The sequence below is a fragment of the Amphibalanus amphitrite genome, unplaced genomic scaffold (assembly GCF_019059575.1).
Source record: "Amphibalanus amphitrite isolate SeventyFive unplaced genomic scaffold, NRLGWU_Aamphi_draft 000537F_arrow, whole genome shotgun sequence".
In the NCBI taxonomy this organism is placed as follows: Eukaryota; Metazoa; Arthropoda; class Thecostraca; order Balanomorpha; family Balanidae; genus Amphibalanus; species Amphibalanus amphitrite.
Window position 1 is genome coordinate 283,724 of NW_024882031.1, and position 21,972 is coordinate 305,695.

The 21,972-nt window shown below is 51.1% G+C and overlaps 1 protein-coding gene across 3 annotated transcripts; it reads right to left on the reverse strand.

Annotated features, from left to right (window-relative positions):
* Positions 1-185: 185 nt before the first annotated feature.
* LOC122393476 (AP-3 complex subunit delta-1-like) lies at positions 186-21,802 on the reverse strand. 3 transcript variants are annotated; one of them, XM_043389501.1, is made up of 26 exons: positions 21,720-21,802; positions 21,451-21,482; positions 17,654-17,801; positions 14,977-15,072; positions 14,044-14,172; positions 13,481-13,621; positions 11,619-11,748; positions 11,204-11,343; positions 10,946-11,019; positions 10,755-10,804; positions 10,013-10,406; positions 9,547-9,736; positions 8,940-9,164; positions 8,393-8,590; positions 7,956-8,138; positions 7,472-7,643; positions 7,182-7,265; positions 6,792-6,951; positions 6,100-6,358; positions 5,654-5,905; positions 5,293-5,433; positions 4,789-4,926; positions 4,345-4,458; positions 3,927-4,091; positions 3,159-3,278; positions 186-1,320 (listed from the first exon to the last, which is right to left on the reverse strand). In XM_043389501.1, exons 3-26 carry the CDS (start codon positions 17,753-17,755, stop codon positions 1,228-1,230), a joined length of 3,750 nt encoding a protein of 1,249 aa, XP_043245436.1. In that variant the 5' UTR covers positions 17,756-17,801; positions 21,451-21,482; positions 21,720-21,802; the 3' UTR covers positions 186-1,227. The 3 variants fall into 3 exon arrangements, with proteins under 3 accessions (XP_043245436.1, XP_043245433.1, XP_043245435.1); XM_043389498.1 differs by having other exon boundaries at positions 21,640-21,726; XM_043389500.1 differs by lacking the exon at positions 21,451-21,482 and having other exon boundaries at positions 21,720-21,790.
* Between the last annotated feature and the right edge of the window lie 170 nt (positions 21,803-21,972).

Here is a 21,972-nt window from a genome sequence, read left to right on the forward strand (position 1 = left end):
AGAGCGGAGAGCGGGGAGGGGGGGGGGGGGCAGGCGTCCAGTGAGCTGGTGCGTGATTGGTGAGGGTAACAACCCGAGGCATGGAGTCCAACAACTTTGAGCTCGCTGCTGGTGTACCAATTTTCAACTGGAACTTTCGGTGTCAGCTTGCAGCACAAATTAACGTCAACTTCAAACGCCAGTCACCTAGTCAGAATAGTGTATTTCCGATTAATGATATACCTGGTATACAATAGACTTTACAAAGGCGGGAACAAAATAGATGATTCGCTACGCTCTATCCCGGCCCGCCCCCAAAATACACCGGCCGGTTATAACAGGCGCACACTGCCGGCCGGCGGCCCTGCGCGGGCTGCCAACAGCAGAAGCAGGCGGTAACACCCATCACAATACAATCCCGCAACCGAGAACAGGGCGGCCACCCACCGCCGCGCACGCCCGTTTAAATATAAAAGCTCCCGGCTATGTACAGGTTCGGATACCAGCGGTGGAATGCAGCTCTGACGCCGGAGGCCGCCCACCGCACGCGCACGGAGCACCACACACTCACACAGTCAGAAACCAGCGGTTATCATGCCCAACAGCGGCGCGCACGTCCGTCAGATATTGTCGCCTCGGGGCGGCACGTTTTCGGCAGCTCCGCCCAACAGCCCACATGCGCGCGGTGTATCACGAATGTTAGCACTGCCGACCCGGCCCGACCCCGCTAGCCGTCTCTTGGCGGCCTTTCTGTCCGGCTCGCCTCCCCCGTGGAGACGCGTCTCTCCCTGTCTCTGTCTGGGAGCGTCCGGTCGGGCGGCGCGGGTCTCTCGTTCACTGGGCGGGGCCGGCCGGACCCCCTAATCTCACACACTACCCTGGACCACGCCGCCGGTCGCCGCAGCCCAGCCCACAGATCTGTGCCTCTTACTGGACCGGCTGACCTACCGCCTCTGACGGGTTGCCATCACACGCCGGCCCCGGATATCAGTCACGGCGTCAGTGACGTCACTCCAAGGTGCAGTAACGTCAGGGGGACACCTGGTGACGTCAGTAGCACCCTTTCAAGGCCTGGTGACATCGGGTTAACCTCGGCCCGCGGACAGAGCAGTTGGCTCTTTCCTGTGTCCCCAGCGTCGCGGGTCCTTCCATCATTTTGCCGTACCTGATGATGCCACACTCGGGGCAGATGACGTCACAGGACGACCAGGTGACGTCACCGCTGACCGGTCAGGGTTCCAGTTCCAGTTAGGAGCACACGATGGCCCGCAGTTCGTCCACGACGTTAGCCAGCAGCTGCTGGTTGGTTCCCTTGCCGTCAATGCCCAGACGACCAGCCGCCTGCGGGGGAAGAGCAAAAGGTCACACAATGAGGAAGGCAAAGGTCACAGCATGAACACAGGACAGACACAAATATGTAGCCAGTACGAGCAATAATGATAACTAGTTGGGACTTTGAGTGTCCGGATTCAGCCAACAACAAAAATGTCATCGGCGACGTGGTGGCGGCCCTGGTAGATGTATTCAGGGCCCACGTCGGGTGTTAGTCAGGAAACGCTAGGAGGGTGTCATCTTCATTCTTGAGTGTTCATCATGCCGATTACGGTATCATCATGGGTACGGTACCGATCTGCCCACAGTGACGGATGCGTCAGAGCCGGGGCTGCTGCCACACCGACCCACACAGTCAGAGCTCGGGGCAGCCGCCACCACACCCAGCCGTCCGGCCCGTTACATTGCCCGCAAAGCGGCGGGCACAGCAAGCAGACCCCCGCCCAGTCGACCGGTCGGGCGGACGGGCCGGGGCGGCGAAAAATTTGTGAACAATGGACAGGGACATGTTCGATGCCGGAACCGCCGAGGCTCGCCCTCGAGGCTGCAATACCCGCGCAGTGTAGAGCAGAGCCATTGTACTGAGCCCTGACCTGACCAGACCCGATCATCAACGAACAGGTCTGGCTTGGCTCAGCTACCAAAGAGTCTCCTCGACCCAATCTGAGCCGACCCGACCAAACCACGCACGACAGCAGACAAACAGACCAGTGATCACCTACGCGAAGCCCCAACCCGACAGATGTGGCCAAACGTGAGCCAACACATTCTCGGATATACATACAGTCCCAGTGCACATTCTGAACAGCCGATCCATGTCAGTGACTTGAACGCGTTCAGCTGTGCCCAAATACCGACGAGGCTTCCACCTTGTCTCACAAACTAATGACAAAAAGAGGGAAACACAAAAGCGAAGACCAATCCCATTGACGCGAAAGGCTTATGATAGGACGTTACTGGGAAATATGCTACAAGGACCACACACAATCCTGCAGCAAAGTTACTCATTATTGAAAAAAAAACGAGGCACAATTAAAAACAAGGTGAGAAATAGTAGGCATAAAACCAAACCTATCGTTTAACGCAGGCTCACGTTCAACTGAATATCCCAAAAGCGACGCTGGTGACCCAAAACCCGCGCCGCAGGCTTCATCCGGAGTTGACCGAACTCTCACTTCCTACCCCTACCCTCCCCGCCCTGCCCCACCTGACCCAGTGTGCCGGCGACCTCCCACCACTATGTCCCCTCCCCAGCCCGGGGGTAAGCTAACACCCTCCGCTGCCCACCACGCTTGCATTATGCTGCAGGGCGATGGCCATAGATACACGCACAGTGCATACGCAATACGTGCGCATAACAGGGAGTATCATTAAATCCGTGGGCGGCATATACATGTGCTAGATAACGGGATTGTGTGGATGAAAATGAGGCTCAACCGGGAGGGACTAGGTATCCGATTGCGCCACTAACTATGATTACATGATCAGTGACCACCCTGCGGTGATGCTAGGTCTTGGTAACGAAATTGGGCAAAACACGAGCAACGTGGTGCTTCTTGATTACCTATTTACCTTAAGTATTTACCTTAGGTACCCTTTCGAGTAAGCAGCAAGGGTACTTTCGATTAATCATTCACCTATTCATGGTGAATGATAAATGTGGCCTGGTTCTTATAGATAGTCTACCTAAAGGTACATCACATGAACTCATATAACCACTGCAGTTGCCCAGCGCACAGGCTATATTAAAAAGTGGGAAAACGGAGTTCAATAAAGGTAGCCATTTTTCGAAAAAGTATCGATCAGCTATTTGAGCATTACCGATCAGCTATTTGGGCATTACTGACCAGTTGTTTGAGCAGCAGGCAGATGTGGTCGCCCTGCACGGAGCGGCTGTAGAGGCTGGCCGTGGTGTCTATTTGCTCCACCACCGTGTGTCGGCCCCAGAACGCTACCTTGTGCAACACCTGTAACATATACAGTCAGTCAGACCATACAACACACCATGTGTCGGCCCCAGAACACTACCTTGTGCAACACCTGTAACATATACAGTCAGTCAGACACGGACATAGTCAGTCAGAACATGCAACACACAAAGCATCGGTCCCAGAACGCTACCTTGTGCAACACCTGTAACATATACCATACAGTTAGTCAGACACGGACATATTTAGATCACAGAACACAGAGTGTCGGCCCTAGAACGCCACCTTATACCACAAGTCAAAGAGACAAAGTCAGATCTCAGAGAAGTCACAATAGGCATACCACACAGAGTATCGGCCCCATAAAGCTACCTTGTGCAACACCTGCTATACAGGAAGTCAGAGACATAAATACATGCGTGTCAGTCAGATCACAGAGCACAGCATATTATGCCGGCCCCAGAACGCTACCTTGTGAAGCACCTGTAGGGACAGACGTTGAAGAGTCGAGACGTACCGAAAAACCACACAACTGGCAATCGAACCACAAATCACGCAACTGTAATTGCCCCAGAAGACCACTCGACGTAACATTAACCACACAGACACAGTACCTGAAACGTTCCGTTCACATAACTACGCAGCTTTGAATTCAAGCCCATCTGCAGCTTCGCACATCTCCCTGACCTGATTAAAGTCGTCCGTGACCTCTGACACGACGCAGGTGGCCCGCGCAGTCAGCTGATCGCCCGAAAGCAGGTCGGCAAACAGCTGTTTGTCGTCGAGCTGACCAATCAGAAGTGAGGTGACCGGGAGCCGGAGTTTGAACGCCAGCCGGTCACTATCGCCCGACTGTGGGAACACAAAGAGACAGCGCTGGTCAGAGGGCATACGGCGAGAGCGAGGTCAATTAAGGGAGACGTGGGACATAAGAGGGGAGGGAAACAGAGGTCACGGTACCATTAATTATAAACAGGCAACACCATAGGCCAAACTACTTAGTGATAGCGAATTTCTAAACAAAGCGGTTGTTCCCAGCCAAACATATGCTCAGACACCCCACCCTTCTCCACCATGTATCAGCCTGAGCAGCAGCTGCACTGACATGTGTTTTTGATGTGATGCTGGCGGCCAGTTTGAGAGGCACGCTGACCTCATCCAGCCGGAGCCGGAGCGATACTTCCTCGGAGGCGCCGGCCGGCAGCGACAGCGGCTCCAGCTGGCCGAGCGGGTGGCGGTTAAGCGACGTCAGGTCAGACAAGGGGTGATTGGGGAAAGCGTATGAGCATTCTTAGTACTGACTGCCTATTTCGAATGGAAATCGTCAACGCATGATTTGACGAGTAACTAATGACGTTCTCGTAAAGGGTGACCGATGAATAAAAAACAACTGCAGTTTAATTGCACTAGGCACAGCTGACGCATATACCCATCAAATATGGCTTTTTCGTCTGTGGTATATCCTAAGTTGGCGACAGCACTTTCCCCATGAATTTCCCCCACCTCTTCCCTTTCCAACACTGCCTTTATTTCTCCCTCCCCCACTCACCTCTTGTACGAGTGTGACGCCGTCTTTGGGCGTCAGCTCGAGCAGCACGTCCGTCAGGTCGTCCCTGCCGCGGTTGGTGACTGCCACGGCCACCGACACCTCCCCGCTGTCCGGCGCACCGGCGCGGGGCTCGTACATCTGATGACGAGAGAAATATTAGCGGTGTGACACCAAGTCGAGGCCAGCAGCTAACGGGTATGGGGATGAAGAGTGGTATTGTGGGGACAAAGCTGGGCGGAGGGAGTCAGCAAATGTCAGGGGAAAGAACACGTCGTGTCTGGGGTCCTGGCAAATGAGACTGAGGGCAGCTGCTACTGATAGAATGCGTTCATAAAACTGTCAATGGAGTCATTGCAGATGACGACTCAGGTGTCAATAATATAACTGATCACACACTAATTCAATTGCTAAGATCCCGAAGAAGTGATGGTGTGTGTCCCAACTCCCATCCACAACCGTCTCGTCTGGAATTACTTCCGGAGCGGTTAACGTGTCGCCACTCACCAGTTTGAGGTGTTCGTTTTCGGCCAGCGGCCGGAGCCGCGACTCTGACACATCCTCTCCCAGTCCGGGCAGCAGCACCTCGTGGCTGGGGGTCGATATGCCGGCCGCCTCCTCGTACCCCAGCAGGCGGCCAGATTTCTCCTGTGGAGCGGCCGACAATAATGCAATTACAGCAAAACCACTTACAGACCAACACAGCTCCATCGGTACACTCAACAATATGTATCGACTCAATATCCGACATAGCTAGCATGCTCAGCACAACTTACATACAAATACCCTATTGGATACTTGGGCAGAATAAAGCCGAGCGATTCCAGGCCCAAGCCTACGGCACTTTCAATCATTACACGTAACTGACCTTTTTACTCTTCTTGCTCTTTTTGGCTGACTTGTGTTTCTTCTGCTTGGCCTCTCCGTTGGTCTCTGGGGGTGTGGCCTCTCCGTTGGCAGTGGGCGCCGTCTCGGCGGCCGGGGCGGGGGCGGGGGCGGCGGGTTTTGAGTCGGACGGCGCCAGCAACTCGGCGTTGCTGGTGGCGGGGGCGGCCGAGTCTGCTGCTCCTTCCGCCGGAGTGGACGCCGGCATATCGCTCAGCCAAAACTCGATGTCGTCCTGGAAAAAAGGAAAGTGTCACTGAACACTTACTTATTCTGAAGTCCCGCCGAAAACTATGGCTTAGTCACAACCAACATTTACTATCATTGAAGGAGACAGACTATCTGATAAATGCTTCATCGTGAAGTCCACTAGGCCCTAAAAGCCATCGAAGCTCGTTAGACTACAGCAAGAACCCGCTCTTATCCCACCTGCGGGTTTTTGCCGTTTGCCGGCGCCGCCGTGGTCTCCGCCGCCGGCTGCTCGGTCCCCGCCTCCGCCTGTCCGCCTTCCACCGTCTCCCGGTCCGCCTTGTCCTTCTTGTGCTTCCGCTTCTTCTCGTCCTTGTCCTTCTTTTTCTTCTTCTTGGGCCGCGCCTCTGGCCTGGTGTCGGCCAGCTGTGCCGGCGGCGGCGCCCGGCCCGGCTGACGGTGTGACCTCACCGGCAGCACTTCGTCCGGCGCCAGCGGCCTGTGCAGGAAGGACGAACGTGTGCGGGTTAATAACGATATAACGGCAAATGACGCGCTTATTTTCAGGAAAACAAAACAAAAAGAGCTGGTGTGAAAACTTTCAGATTCAATAATTGACAAACAACTAATTTCAGAATCAAGATCCTGAAGAGCAATTGAGAGAAGTGGTGTATTTAAAACATCAGCTAAAACTTTCCGTAACACAAACCTACCAAAGTTTTCTTCCCATGGCTGATCTAAGAGAAACTTGACAAAACCGGTAGTTAGATCTCCGAGCCAGCTAACGCCAGTGAAATCCGAGCCAGTTTCATTAACCTAGTTATATATCAAGTGTCTACCGAAAGCTCGCGCCACTCCCACCCCTGACCCAGCACAGCATATTCCTGACTCATTCGTCCAGACCCTCTAACGCGTCTCATTCCCACACTCACTCGTCCAGATTGATGTCCAGCGCCCGGTGCGGGTCGTCGGCCGGCCGAGTGTCCTTCTCGTCCTCAGAGGAGCGCGCGCCCTCGGGCATCTCTCCTCCGACACTGACCTCGTGCACCACCGGCACGGCGTCCTCGTCAGAGGACGACTTCGGCTCGCCCTCTGTGGAACGGCGAGCACGAGGGAGGGGTCAGAGTAACTGCAGGTGGAACATTACAACTTGTTTGTGGCCATGGGAGGCGATGAAAGCAAAGGTCATGAAGCCCTTGAATACAAAGTGCTTCACTCATTGATGAAGTTTTTACGTGGCAAAGGCAACATCGAGCGAACGCATCGATAAAAACTGAGTGGATCTGTATTGTTGACCATTTAACAAGCGGAAGGTAACTTACTCTTCTTCTTCTTTTTCTTGTTCTTTTTACTAGACTTGTATGACCGGTTCTGCATCTTGAGGTAGTCATCCGAGCTCGCAAGACCTGTAAGGTACAATAAAGTTGCAACAAATTCACAGGCTGACGCGCCCTTTTTTTTGGAAATAGTTCAACTAAAGCGAAATAATACCGCCTAAGGCTACAACCCATGAAAGCTAAACAAACCTTTTCCAAAAGAGACACATTTCAAACAATTCACTCCCTCCAACAATCTACTTTCTCCCTTGCTTGAACCCCTCCACCCCTCTCACCACCGATCCGTAGTGGCACGTTGATATCGAGCTGCTGGACGGGCACATCTCCCATCTCCCCGGCAGCAATCGCCGAGCCGCCGGCACCGCCGTAGTTGGCTCCGCTGGACTGCAGCGAGCCCTTCAGGTAGTGCGGGTTGTGCGCCTGCTCGTGCGCCCGCGCCTCGCGACTCTGTGGGAGCGAGCGACTAGTCGTCAGCGGGATGGTGACAGCTGAGATAAGAGCGTGATTTATGGCAAGTCATCGATTATTTCCTAAGGTCTTTAGGACAGTCTGAACAAGACAGAGCAACACTGAATCATGTGTAGAGCAGCCGAATTTATGTGCTGTAGCTCCGAGTTATTTAGTTATATCTGAGCTCTGGAAACACAGTTAAATCTAAAAAAGCCCTCACATCGGACTGATACATCTGATGAATGTCCTTCTCTCATCCATGACTGCCGCCCACCCTTCTGAGCTCCTTAAGAATAACTGCCATCTCACCTTTCTGAGTTCCTCGGCGGTCGGCTGGTAGCGTTTCTCGGTATGCGCCGCCGGTCCCGCTCCCCGGTTCTCGGCCTTCACGAACACCTCCACCCCGTAGTCGGCGGTCTCCAGCTCGTCGGCCGATTCGTCCGACGGCTCGTTAATCCATTCGTCTAGGTTGAGTCCCTCAGGTACCGGGACCTGAAGGATGACGCATATAACAGTCAGTGTCTCCTGGTTAGCGCCATGGCATGACGCATATTTTTACATCCCGGTTATTTAACCTCAGTTAACGTCTCTTGTTCATCGTCAACTCAAGAAGAGTCCTACTTAACCGGCCGATTAGTCCTGAAGTCAAGTATGAAACTCCCCGAAGAAACAAGCTACATTAGCGGACACTACTCAGTTACCAACCACCACACGCCTTAGTATTATTCTAATGAAACCCAACTCACCTTCTTCTGCGCCTTGGGTGCCACGGGGTTGAGCTCTCCGCTGAAGAGCTGCTGCAGCTCGGCGCCCAGCCTCTCTCCGCGCGACTGCAGCTTCTGTACCGTCTTCATGAGCTGGAGGGCAGAGGTGGCGCGCTCCTGTACCTCCAGATCGGCAGACGAGGCGAACGTCGGCAGCGTTTCGATCATCAGCTCGGCCACCTGGGTGAACAGGGGAGGAGATGGGGGGGGGGGGGGGGGGGTCAGACGGAGGTTTGTGGAGTAGGGTGTGAAGGATGCAGACCGCGCGAGACCTGCACTGTAGAGACGGTCTACATAATGTGCCTTGAACTTCGGCAGGACGTGACAGCAGGTGTAGCGAGCAATCACTATCCGCAACTACCCTGCAACACACTGAAGATTCATGTTAAATGCTGATCAGTCATGGTATAGCATTCCACTATCCTTTCCTTCATTCCATCTCCCCACGCTACATCGCCTGACACACCTTCTCACACATAAGGTCGCATCCTCTTTCTCTCCAGCTTTCCCTTCAAGCCCTCTCTCTTACCTGATTGACCTCCACCATGGCGCCATCCACGTCCTCCGGCTGCTCACTCTGCTCGGCACGCGCCAACATCCTCGCGTACAGCTTCAGCACGTTCTGCACGTACACTGCCAGGATGTGCGCCGGCAGGCTGGCCGTGCGGGTGCGCAGCATCGCCTCGACGGTGGCGCGGATGTTGGGCAGGTACTCGGCGAACTCACCGCAGATCCACGCGGCCGCGTACAAAACCTGGAGCAGAACAGAAAAGTGGTGTCAGATGGATTGACAGTTGCGAAGGGAAGGAACATGAGTCGGTTGACGAGTCATTCTTGTTAAAGTAAATTAGACAGACAACACAAGCAGAAAAAGTAGCATAAGTTTCAGAAAGTAGACAAAACATAAAAAGGAACAGCCATCAATCAGTATCTTACAGGCTGCTACCAAACATAATTAATCAAACAATAGTAAATGCAGAAAACGCGGCAAACACCTCTACTAGATAAAAAAAAAAAACGAACACCAGACTGCTTCAGCAACTATATTCCACAACAAACAACACTTCCAACCATCAGCATCAGCCTCATCAGCAGCCAGCCTCCTCTCCCACCACACCAAACGCCTCCTCTCTTACCTCCAGCATGGTGTTTTTGTGCGCGGCCGTGGCCAGGACGTGTGCGTTGTCGAGCAGCAGCGCCATCTGAGCGACGGCAAAGTGTCGGATGGCCACCACTCTCACTGTGACGTCCATCATCTGTGCGGCTACCAGCGGGCCGTGCTGGGAGCCCTCGATCCGCGTCAGCTCCACCAGCACGCTCAGGTACCTGACAGAGGGAGGGGATGAGGGGGTGAGACGGGGGCGGGAATCGAATTCTACGGCCGGCTACCATCATCGGCACAGTATCTAAACACGAACATCATAACCGACACACTTGAACAGGTACGATGAAAATATGCACATATCTAGTCGACCTGTTGCTCAGACCAGACCCCACAAATACACTTCAAACTAGTTGAGCTCAAGTTACAGCTACAGCGTCATGCTCCATATACAACGAGAATCATGCTTACTTAGCCTCTCCAGGCAATGATTCGCTCACCATTCAAAGTTAGTGACGAACTGATAGTTGTTCTGACTGCAGATGAAGATCAGCTTGGAAAGCAGCTCATCCCTGTACGTGCTGCCCTCTGCGCGGTCCATGTGCACCATCAGCTTCTTCACGATCTCCATCAGGTTCTTCTTGGAGACCATGCCGTACAGCAGGTCCAGCGCTCGGAGTCTGATCGATTCGTCCTTGTCATCCAGACACTGCATGATGAGGTCCTTGTGCACGGTGACGGACTTGGGGTGACTCTGCAGGATTTTCCCCATGGCCAGCAGGCCCAGGTACTTGAGGTTCTGGTCAGAGTCCTCGATAAGGATGCGCAGCTTCTGGACGCAGAGCTGGATGGACGCGTTGTGGCTCGGCATGCCGGAAGAGATGGAGATGAGCACTGCAGACAGAGAGCCACAATTCTCAGAGGTGACAAGGGCTGAGGTTCAAGGGAAGCCGTGATGAGTATGTGCACAAGAATGGGCCATTAGCCCTGGCATTATCAGAGAGGATTCACCAACCGAACAGCACGACAAAGTGGTTTTCAAAAATAACGCTGTACGAAAAACGATGAAAATATGACACCTACCTATTCCATTTTTCCCGATCCCACAGGTCTGCATTACCCCCACCCAGCTCCTCTAGGTTGCTTCGCTGAGCGACACTAAACACACTGTGTAACATTAGTTAACACTTTGACTGTGCCAATGGTTCTACTCCCTTGCGTCTCGGGCTCTGTCTTACTTACCAGCGATCACCGTGTTGATACACTCGTACAGCAACGACATGGCTGATGTACTGGAAACACACAGCGTAGAATGTCACGGTCACGACACATGAGGAGTCTAGCCATCCCATGAGACACGAGGAGTCTCCCCACACCATGAGACATTGAGATCATCAACCCATCCCCGGAGTCCAGCCTTGACTGTGACTGACCTGTGTATGAGGTTGGTCAGCGGCTCGATCAGTTTCCGACCGAGACGCGGCTCCAGCGTCGTTAGAGCTCCGAACTGAGGGCACATAACAAAAACGGTGTCAGACGGCCAGCCATGCTTGCCGTATCCACGGCGTGAACTGCTCAGTGCTAACAGAGATACGAGGATGGAAATATCGACAGATGTCCGGGAAGTTCAGTCTGTGCCGTTGACAGTCTCTCCGGACACCGCTCTATCACGCAGACTGCGTCACACTCACCAGCTTGATGATCTTGATGAGCATCCAGTTGTTGGTGGACGACGTCATCAGCTTGAAAAAGACGGGCGCCAGGCCCAGGTAGTTCTGCGGGTTCTTCCTGGCCAGCTCGCAGATGACGTTCACAGCCGCACTCTGTACACCTGTGGGCACGACGACAGTCAGACTAGGTCAGAGTGGGAAGGACACGGACTAGTCAATGTGGCGTGAGACTGAGAAGCAGCCTTAGAGCGGTGCATCAAATGCAAAGGGAGTTACAGGCTACAGCTTAATGGTACGTCTAGATGTGTTTAGCTAAAAACATCAGCAGAAGTGAGGACAATGAAGCCTACAGGCACAATAATGCCTCAATCATGACTTCTGTCACAAAGGAGACCAAACTAACGTTTCCTATCAATGATCGTCGTCCAAAGCTTACCCGGATCAGGATCGTCGAGCTTGTCCTTTAGCCGGGGGAACGCTGGCCTCAGTGCCTCTGGGAACTTGAGGAAGATCTTGTACATGAGCAGCACCGCCTTCTTCCGCAGGTAAGGCTTCGTGGAAGACAGCTGGAAACAAACAAAATGCCAGCCAGTCAGACAAGCCCGACATGGCGTCTTAAGAACGTACGCATTACATCTCTAATTCACTTTCCGATTGGAGCTCAGCTCTCACCTTCCGTAAGCGCTGATTAATGTACGAGCTCCCGCTTGCATTAATGTTGCGTTAGTCTCGCTCACCACATCCATCCCACGTCTTCCTGTCCATCACTTTTCACACTTTGTACTGCACTCAATTCGCTCAGTCACTCATCCCCGCCCTATAACCCGCGCTCGCCAATGTCACTGTCCACTTTTTAGAGCCAGCCACTCTACAACAGCTGCCTGCTCCCCTCGAATCACAGGCGCCTTTCAGCCCCTTTCAGCGTCCTCCTACCAGTGTCATGACGTCGTTAGCCAGGTAGCGTTATCTTGGCATTATCGTCTAATCCAGTGGTCGGCAGGTCATTCGGGGTCGTGCCCCCTTTTTGGGCGCCAGGCATGGCCATTACCCCCACCTACCAGACCCCATTGCTGACACAACCAAGTTTACTGAAATTCCATACCGTCCTGGAACTCTTTGGGTATTTGTGCATTTCCAATGCATCAAATTTAAAACATGACACTTCCTCCACAAAACATTAATACCTATATCCCAGTAGCGGCGGAACACCTTCAATTAGGGGGGGGGGGGGGGGGGCACTGCCGACTTTTGGTCCCATTCTTTCCATGCAACGCCCATTGGGCTAATGTTAAAATGCAAAAATCAAAGGGTGCACGGTGCCCCGGTGCCCTCCCCGTTCCGCCGCCTATGCTATATCCCATTTAACCCTTGTACGTATAGGGGCGGCGGGTGGTTTTTCGTTAAAAGCTCACGTAAAAAGGCATTGGATCACGACCAAATTGTACCCTCGAACCCATCATTTTTTTTTTTTACCAGCCCGGAAAATATCATGACCTGAGACCAGTTATACCAACAGAAAAATAACCGCCTGCCGGAATTTTTTCCTCAAGACCGCTTCACATACGGAGCGCAAACGCGATGGGCTCGTAAGCGGACACGGCTTTACCGTTTACGCTCCATATGTGAAACGATCTTTAGGCAAAAATTCCGGCAGGCGGCTATTTTTCTGTTGGTAAAACTGGCCTCTGGACCCATAATGACCGTTGGCTTATGAGCTTTATCTGGAGATCATCTTGAGCCATAAAATCTCACTTCAAGAAGTTATAGCGGGTCCCGATTTTCTCGACACTTGTCATTGCCCTCTTGAATGAGACGGAATGACCAAGAACCTTAAAAATGGGCAGGAGCGGCTTCCTATTGTCACGGGTAGCACGCTCGTCTTTTTTATGCACAGCTCCATATCAGAGTCCGAGAGGCCGCGGGGGTCCGATCGACTCCTCCCCCTAACGTTAGCGGCTGTTGAAACGCCAACACACGGGCGACGGTTAAAAGTTGCAGCTGCTTTTGTACGACTGTACGGAGGGGTGAGATGGTGAGGCGAGCAGGTACGTGAAAATTGGTATCTAATCAATGTGTGCTGTGCCTTTGGCCTGGGCTAATCTTTGAACCCTGGGATGCAACAGTCACGATGACTCCATCACTGCAGCTACAAACTCTAAAAGGATAGGCTTTCTCAGAATCCCTCATTACCCCCACCGAAAGGGCTCCATTACCCCCAAAGGGGGCATGCCCCACCATTTGCCGACCCCTGGTCTAATCCCTGGCGTCCCAATCCACCCTCTGTATGCCCCTTCCTACCAGCGTCATGACGTCGTTGGCCAGGTCCCGCGCCAGGTCGGTCGATATGAAACAGGACAGACTGGTGAGCGCCACGGCTGAGTCGTACTGGGTCTGACTGTTGAGGTCCTTACGGATCATGTTGGTGGTCAGCATCAGAACCTGGCGGTGGCAGACGGCAGAGTCAGCAAATAAATACAATGGAAAAATTGGATAGGGCTAATGAAGGAATGCCAGCAACTCTATTCAAGATAACCCAAAACCTTGTAAACGTGAGAAGGTCGAAGGGAAGACCAAACAGCGGCGGATTAAGGCATAAGTAAGTATAGTAAGTAGCAATATGATGTATGCCAGATAAAGATAGAAAATAACACGGATAATGAGCGTGAGAGAAGAAGTTAGAACACCGATAGCGAGTGTCGGACTGTGAATTGCAAGACACGTATCCGGGGACCACCGCAGCTAGGCCGTGTCATTCATCTCCCCCTCTATCACACTACTCTAATCGACAACACATTACAAATTACACTCCAGTCGCGGTGCCGCAGTGAGTCATCACCGGCGCCGTCTCGCCGCGGACCCACCTCAGTGTCGGGGTGGAACGACTGCGACGCCGCCAGATAGCCGACCCGCTTGTAGGTGAACTTTGGCGAGCTCATCACCTCGACGATATTGAAGCTGGCCCAGCTGATGTCGTAGCCCAACATCTGGATCTGTGAACGTAAGAAAGGGGAGGCAAAGTCAGCAGAGGAATGACCAACAGTGTGGCAGCAACGGTAACAAGAGTGGCAAGTTTGGGAGATTTTAAGGGACGAATTGAAAAGTTTGGGTAGCTAAGGCGAATCAATAACAAATCTGAGTAAGTTAGGCTTGTTCGAGCCAAGTTTTCAGGAGGCTGAAGAACGAATCAGTGGTAACTGCGCTCGAGTCGTGTTCCTGTTTTAAGTTGGCTGAGAGTGTGCAGAGAGAAGTAGCTGAGAGTCGCCACTCGAAAACTCGAGAACGGTACTTGAGTGTCAGCACTCCCCACTCAGATGGACACTAGGAAAGGTTATAGCAGGCGCAGACATCCCGGGTATTTTGCTCGTCAGAGACGCAAGCAAGCAAGGAACACGGCAACATGACCTTGTTCCTTGTGAGTAAGTAAGTAAGTACCTTGGAAATAGCGGCTAACATATTTGGACTGCGAGACTCAAATAGTTGACCGCTGCTGTGATCAAGCAAGTCACTGGTAGTCTCTTATCGATACGAGCTCTTGAAACCGTTCTGCGCACAACACTGATACAAGCAACAAAAAGCGAACAAGGGTTCTGCACTATTTCCACTTTCTGATTAAGCATGTCAAACATCTGACAGTTTTATCCCAGTCGACCAAACTATTCTCGAACAACAGTGAACGCACATAGCCACCGGCTTACACCGGCTTGGTACCAAATATTCGTCAGTCATTTTCCTTAGTCACACACAACGGTCCGAGCAAAACCCACGCACATGTTGTCGAACCCACGGCGACTTACGTAGGTGAGTTTCTGCACGGCGTTGACCTTGACGGCCATATTGTCCTGGCGCAGCTCCTGCTTGATCTCCTCAATACACTGGGCGATGTATTTCGCCTGCGGAAAGACAGGTCAGTCAAACATCTGACATGACGTGGAGGACAGTCAAACAGAAACAGCAAGAATGACGTTGCCAGAGAACATAGCGGGTTAGAAGGTAAGACACTTGCGAAAAAAACTCGACTTGTTTATAAACAGTGCACTATCTATGCCTGCAACCACTGATAAATAATTAGCGTCGCAAAAACAAGCTGCGATATCGATTCAGCCTTGTGGTAACCACGGCAGGTTCCTTACCAGTCCCGCATCATTAGCCTTAGTAGCCGGGTATCATTAGCCTAAAATACATCCACGTATGTCCCGTGCCACTGTCCGACGAATGGCCGGCACCAAAACACGCCCTAATAGCGGGTAATTGGAGCCATCATCAACGGACAGCGGCCACCCGGCACCTTAGGAACGGGTTCAGGTCGAACGGAACTCCATTCAGTGGGGAGGCGGGCGGCAACACGTGGGCCATATGTATGAGAAAGATCCAGCATGGTCTCAGGGTTTGGTCAACGACCGCAGTACGTTTCCACCCTATGATCTTTTACAAGTCATTTGGCAAGCCATCAAAACGGACAGAAAGTTGAATTATTCCGGTAAACTAATACCATATCTCATGCTCACGACATTTCTGGAGATTATGAGTTTTGTTACAGAATTAGACATGAAACAGAACTGAGTTATGTGAAAGCAGACCAATGTCGACCGGCCAGGCGACATGTGACGTGCTGAACTTCGAACTAGGACGCATGAGGATAATATGATAAGGAAGAATGGTATTCTATCTGAATGTAGCCAAGGGTTCGTAATCAGCACCAAGCTATAAACGGTGTTGTATTTTTACATTGATTCACAAGCACCCCTTCGAATGGGAAGTCAGAAAACCCTAAGAAGAAAAACATGCAACAGAGGACAGTTTACGGTAAATCAAATACATCCCCTCATCCATGACATCCCTACTCCCTAGGGATTGATGACTTCATACGAGTATGTATACTCCAATAATTTTTCCTCCATTCCCTTCAATCGGTCTGGCCCCACCCCAGCCACCGTAATTCACCCAGCGCCGGCCCCGTATCGTTCTGTCATCCCCGGCGCTACACTGAGCTGAACTCCGTGTCTCGTTCCCTAACATAAACAGGGAGTGCGGGCGCCGGGCGCGCGGTACCAGCTCATACTGCCCGGCCGGGCGCCCCGGCGGCCCCAGTCGCGGACCCGTCCGAGCACACAGGAGACGCGCCGCTGCAGATATCCGCCGGCCAGATAACGACTGAGAGCGGTACTTCGCCGGGATGCAGGGCGTGGTTTAGGAACGATTTCATATTGATCATGAGATGTTACAATGGTGAATCGGTGTGAGACACGGGAGGGAAGAGGAAAGCAGAAAAACAGGGAGAGAATAATGGAAGGAGGGAGAGACATAAAAGACACAGTGAAAGAGCAGAGAATTGGAGAAAGAAATGGAGAAACGAGCAGTAGACTGAATACTGATAGGAGAGTAGAGAAACATGTACGAAGAGGAGAGCGAGGCAGCGAATGCCATACGGGGAGGATACATGCCACCGTGCGAACAAATAGACCGTTCCGTGACCATAAATAAGTTACTGATATCTATCTAAATATGTGCCATATCACGCAAAAAACACTGCGCAAAGGGCACAGAGATTGCAGTAACGAAGTGAGCCAGTGACCCGGATGGGTGAACGAGAATATCCGGAAATGTGATAGTACGCCGCCCCATCAGGCACCTATCGGGCCCGGGGCCAGGCAAAAGGTTAACGGAAACCATGAAGTTATTCGAGGGGTCTGGTCGCTGACAATGTAGACAGTAGCCCACTTGCTTAACTGGAGACAGTATGAAATGCAGGGAGTATGGACTACAAAAAAAAAAAAAAAAAAAAATGGACTGCTGAGGTTCCGTGACGGCAATTCACAGATAAAGAGCAATAAAAATCGACCAAAGAGCGGCAATGTGAAGTGTTTGAATAGCCTCAAGTTGCTAGGCTAAGCTTACAAGGCCTGGGTTAGCGGTTATAACGCTTGCCATTATAAACCGGTATTGTAACGGTTAATGCTAATCTAAGATGCGCTTTGTTTGCATATTTGATGTCGCGTCGCGCAGACCAGACAATATGCACGCCTACATAACCGAAACGCTGCTACTTCAGTTTCAGTCTAAACTGCCGCGTCGTTCCGTTCCAATTATCTCACATTGCACACGAATCACGATAATACGATATCAGTACCTAACCGTTCAACATACAAGACACCGTGCCCTTCCCCACATTTCAATGACCAGGGATACATGAGCAGAGTAGATGCGTATTTCAAATGGATTACAGTGCTGATAAATAAGAAAATCCCATCCTGATACGCATTTACTTGCTCATGTATTCGGGACCAATGTCCGTTCCCGTTCTCATCCTTCCAGAGTAATGCCATTCACTCCCAGCATCATCACTGCCGGCATCCGCACAACCCTCTCTCTCCCTCCCTCCCTCCCCGCCTCTCTCTCTCTCTCTCTCTCTCTCTCTCTCTCTCTCTCTCTCTCTCTCTCTCTCTCTCTCTCCCACCGTCATCCCCTCCGTACCTCATTGTCCTTATTGTTGCGGATTCCGCGCACCAGGTCGGTGAGGTTCTTGTCGAACAGCCGCTCCAGGTTACCACGGATGTTGCGGATGGCCACATCCATAGCGGCCGAGCGGCAGCGGCACCGGCGGCGCTGGTAAGGTGGTCACCTGAAAAAAAAACAAAGTAAGCGTCAGGGTAAGGGTCAAGATCAGAGTCAGGGTCATGGTCAGGTCAGTGCACCCGTACTCCCGATGTGACTGTAATTGAGAGTTCCGTGGGTGTCTATGTCAAATATCGTAAGCATAACGATCGCCTTCCGTGTTAGCTTTCATACAATATTTACGACTTGAAAATGACTGGCTCAGCCGTAGACCATTATAAATCGCTCAACTGATCGGAAGCCGGTGAGCTCAGTTTCCGCCTCAGGCATTGACAAATGCACTTTTATACCCAAGGCACCTGCAATTGTCAATGCATTACTCATGCAGACAGGGAGCCTAACTTTAAGTTATTGCGATTCCGGCCGTCGTGTTGGAAACTTCGGCAGGAAGTTTCCAAGTTCCATGGGCGCCAGTAGAGTCGCAATTATGAACGCTTGAGGAAGGAGTGAACGTAAGAAGGATCAATAAAGGTTAACTGTAGCGACCAAATGGTCACAAAATACCTGCCGATTCACATAGTAAGGTTCGGACCGAATAAGAGGGTAGAAGGGAACTGGAAGCAAACAAAGCCAATGCGTGGCTGAAACGTAACCTTCTGACTTTTTCACCAAAGCAAACAGTGTAAGGACGCTACCAGACTCCAGATTACACAGTTTTTTTTTTACGGACCCAACAACCTCCGCGACAATAAACAAATCACCAATCTCATGTTCCTTTTCAATCTACACCTTTCAAAGTTGCAACAAATCATATACACCACCGCTGACAAAAAATCAGTCCGTTCGGTTCAAACCATAACTACAAATCCACAGTGCTCCCGCCACTCGTATGGGCGGACACATGCAATCCCCGTGCGACAAATTGCACGGCACCGCCTTCGTGACACAATCAGGGGAGCGATCGGCGGGCTCTGCACAGAGACGTGGCCGGGCGGGGTCGGTCGGATCAGAGCAGCAGAGGTCTCCACGGTCGGACAGAGACGATAAAATGCAGCACAACAGGGCCCCTGGTGTAGATCGAGATGGAAGGCAGAGTAGACCAAGTATGGAAATGAGATAGCAAAAAGTGTTTTAGGACGCCCAGACTTAGGAGATCCTTGGCACCAAGAGGAAAAAATCGGAGATAAGATTTCACATATACCATAACTTCATATTTCACCGACACCGTTCAACTGTTGACTGTATCAGCATAGGTCCAATAGGTCCCCAAACCCGTGCATGAGAATACGCAAATCACAGGGCGGTACCCGCACAACCGCGTCCGAATTACCCATTCATGAATTGCTCTTCCTCGAACTGTCACGTATGACGGACCATCTGTCTCTCGTCTGTCACGAGGCACACATTTGGCTGCACCTGTGACCGAGACCGCCGAATGCACCGCCCCTTACTGGCCGCCCCGGGCAGCTGGTAATGTGGCAGTCGGCCGGGTAGGTACACTATCCGCTACTGAATATCGAATAACGCTGAATGGCGGCGGACTGCGCCATGACCGGGGTTTGACTCGGTAAGGCGCGGTGATTTGGAGAGCCCTCGGCCGTCACCGACGGAAAATGCAGATACGGGGTCGTTGGGGTCGTACCAGTACCATCAGCCAAATAGGCTAAACTCCCATTGGGTTTAGATGGAAGGAATTGAGTTAGCATAGAAACCCGCTGCATGCGAATGAACCAGCTTACAAAGCATAGGTAAATTCTGGTCAAGCCCAATCTCAGCGCAGAAGATTCACCCCATCAAAGTAGTGCAACGTGCATTCAAGATACATCATTTCTCCACAACCGCACTGCTGCAGCCATCACGGTCCTTGTCTACCTGCTCCTGTGCGTTCCCTCCCTCCCCCTCCCCTATCGGCGCGGAATTGTCAGACGCCGACATCCGACACCTTACACCCGACAGCCGTCATTGGACATCCGACACCTTACACTACACCCGACAGCCGGCATTGGACACCCGACACCTGGGGTAGACCGACCGACACAGCCGTCCGAGGGTCACGTGACACCGCCGGGCCGCTCAGCAAGCGGGGCGAGGCAATGTCACGTGATGCAGACAAATCCCGAAGGACTAGTGGTGTCAATTTCAGAAAACGTATGTCCAAAGTCCGTCCAATGTCCAATGCTTACGTCGATTGTCCGTCCAAAAATGTCCAAGCCAGCCATTTGTCCAAAGATGTCCGACACCTACGCAATAGTTTACACTCAACACTGTTATTTCATTTGCTTTTCATGTACCGCTACAAGCTCAAAAGTGTTAATCATATCGAAAGCTGAGCTTTCTAATAGCCAATCAATGTTAAACACGACTACTTTTTAAAAATGTTGAGATGTAGCAAGCGATTGTCCAAAGTTGTCCAAAGCCTGCGGCCATTGTCCAACCGAATTCCGAATTGGACATTGGACAAAATCGGAATTCCGAAGATTCAAGTTCCGATTGACACCACTACGAAGGACACACGCCGGGGCGCATCACGTGACACCGACAGGCTTTCTCAGCAGCAGGTCGTGTTGACCAGACATGACGTCAGCATGTTAGCAGACAGTACGGTGGGAAAGTCACGTGCCAACCACACCCCGTGACGGCCGGCAGGGCGTCTGGGCTATTATCATGTGACAAAACCTGTGGTCTGGCTATTCCGTCACGTGACCTGTGATGCCGGTGCCCGCTGGCAGTGCCACTGCCGGCACGATGCAGTCTCCGACGTAAGACCAACACAAAACTGCTGCAAAACGCGTCCTTCTTAGAACGAAACGGACATCAACGGATTAGAAATGGATCTGCGGCTGAGGCTCAGCTACGCGCCCCAAAGTTAGATCGAAGTTTCACTACTGAAGTGAATGACGGCACTGTCCTCTTAGATCTAATGCCTTCCTTGACCTCTCTCGCATATGCAAACCGGCTTCATATAGTGGACCACACGGTATGAACAGTCTACTCTAAACTCTCATATTGATCTCACCGGTATGAACAGTCTACTAAACTCTCATATTGATCTCACCATCACCACCAAGCTGAGATTCAGGAGACAGAAGACCTACCCAACAAAAACACCACTGGGAGATAGACACAACTTTGGCTAGTATGTACATCCTCTGCTGAACACATTCTGCTGTGGGTGAAGGGACATATCCCTTTCCACAAGCACAACCAACATACAACAGAAACATGCTAGCAAGAAGACTTGACATAAAGTTTGTCAAACAACATATATCGATATATCTAGTGTATTTGTAATGCACATTTTCAAACAAATGCATTAGGTAGTGAATTATTAAAAAAGGAAATGCTACTAAAAATCGCAACAAGAGAGGACTTTTGTTAAAGAAATGCTAAATATTTTAACAAGGTAGCTAAAAATCAAAATCATTTGACAAAAACTTAAAACAAGGTAAGAAACAGGAACTAATATGGCATTGAGATTTGAGCATGATCCTCGTACCACTGAACCGGGCCTGCTATCCATAACTATAAAAATATATGAGGAAAGAAAATGCATAAATAGGTAGCAACATGATGTGATGCGCATTTAAAATGGATGTAGGTATAACACACAAAAATTAAAACCACGCATGAAATATATGATTTTGAAAATTGAATGAAATAGTAATTTCACCAAAGCAAGCCTTAGATTGAATCAAAATTCTGGCAAAGTGACCCACCTTAAAAACGTCAATCCTTTTTCTCTTTAAGTCTGAAATGAAGAAAAAATTAATCAAACATCCACTAAAACCCTGTAACTAGCGGGACATACGGCACGGAATTGTCTGACCCCTGCATTTCAACATGCGCCGGTTTCGGACCGAAGAAGGCAATACAGCCATTCCAAGAAAGATACATAGAACACATACGGAACAAATTGAGGAGAACTTGGACGATATTAGCTTCGAAAGGTCCTCTGAAAAATGTTATCATAAATATCATAAAATACCTGTTGTGATAGAAACGGCAGGGCCGTATCGCGAGGCAAACAAGACGCACGTTTGTGACGCGTACAACTTTGGATTATTTTTCTTATCTTTCAATTTTGATGACGTCATAAACTTTAACAAATCATTTTCGGATTTTGATTAAGTTGAGAAAAATTGCTCAACAGAAATAAACGATATCAATTATGAAGTTAAAGTTTAAGCCAATTGAAAAATTGTAAGCATTTAATTGCCTGTTTTTTAATACCGAACTCA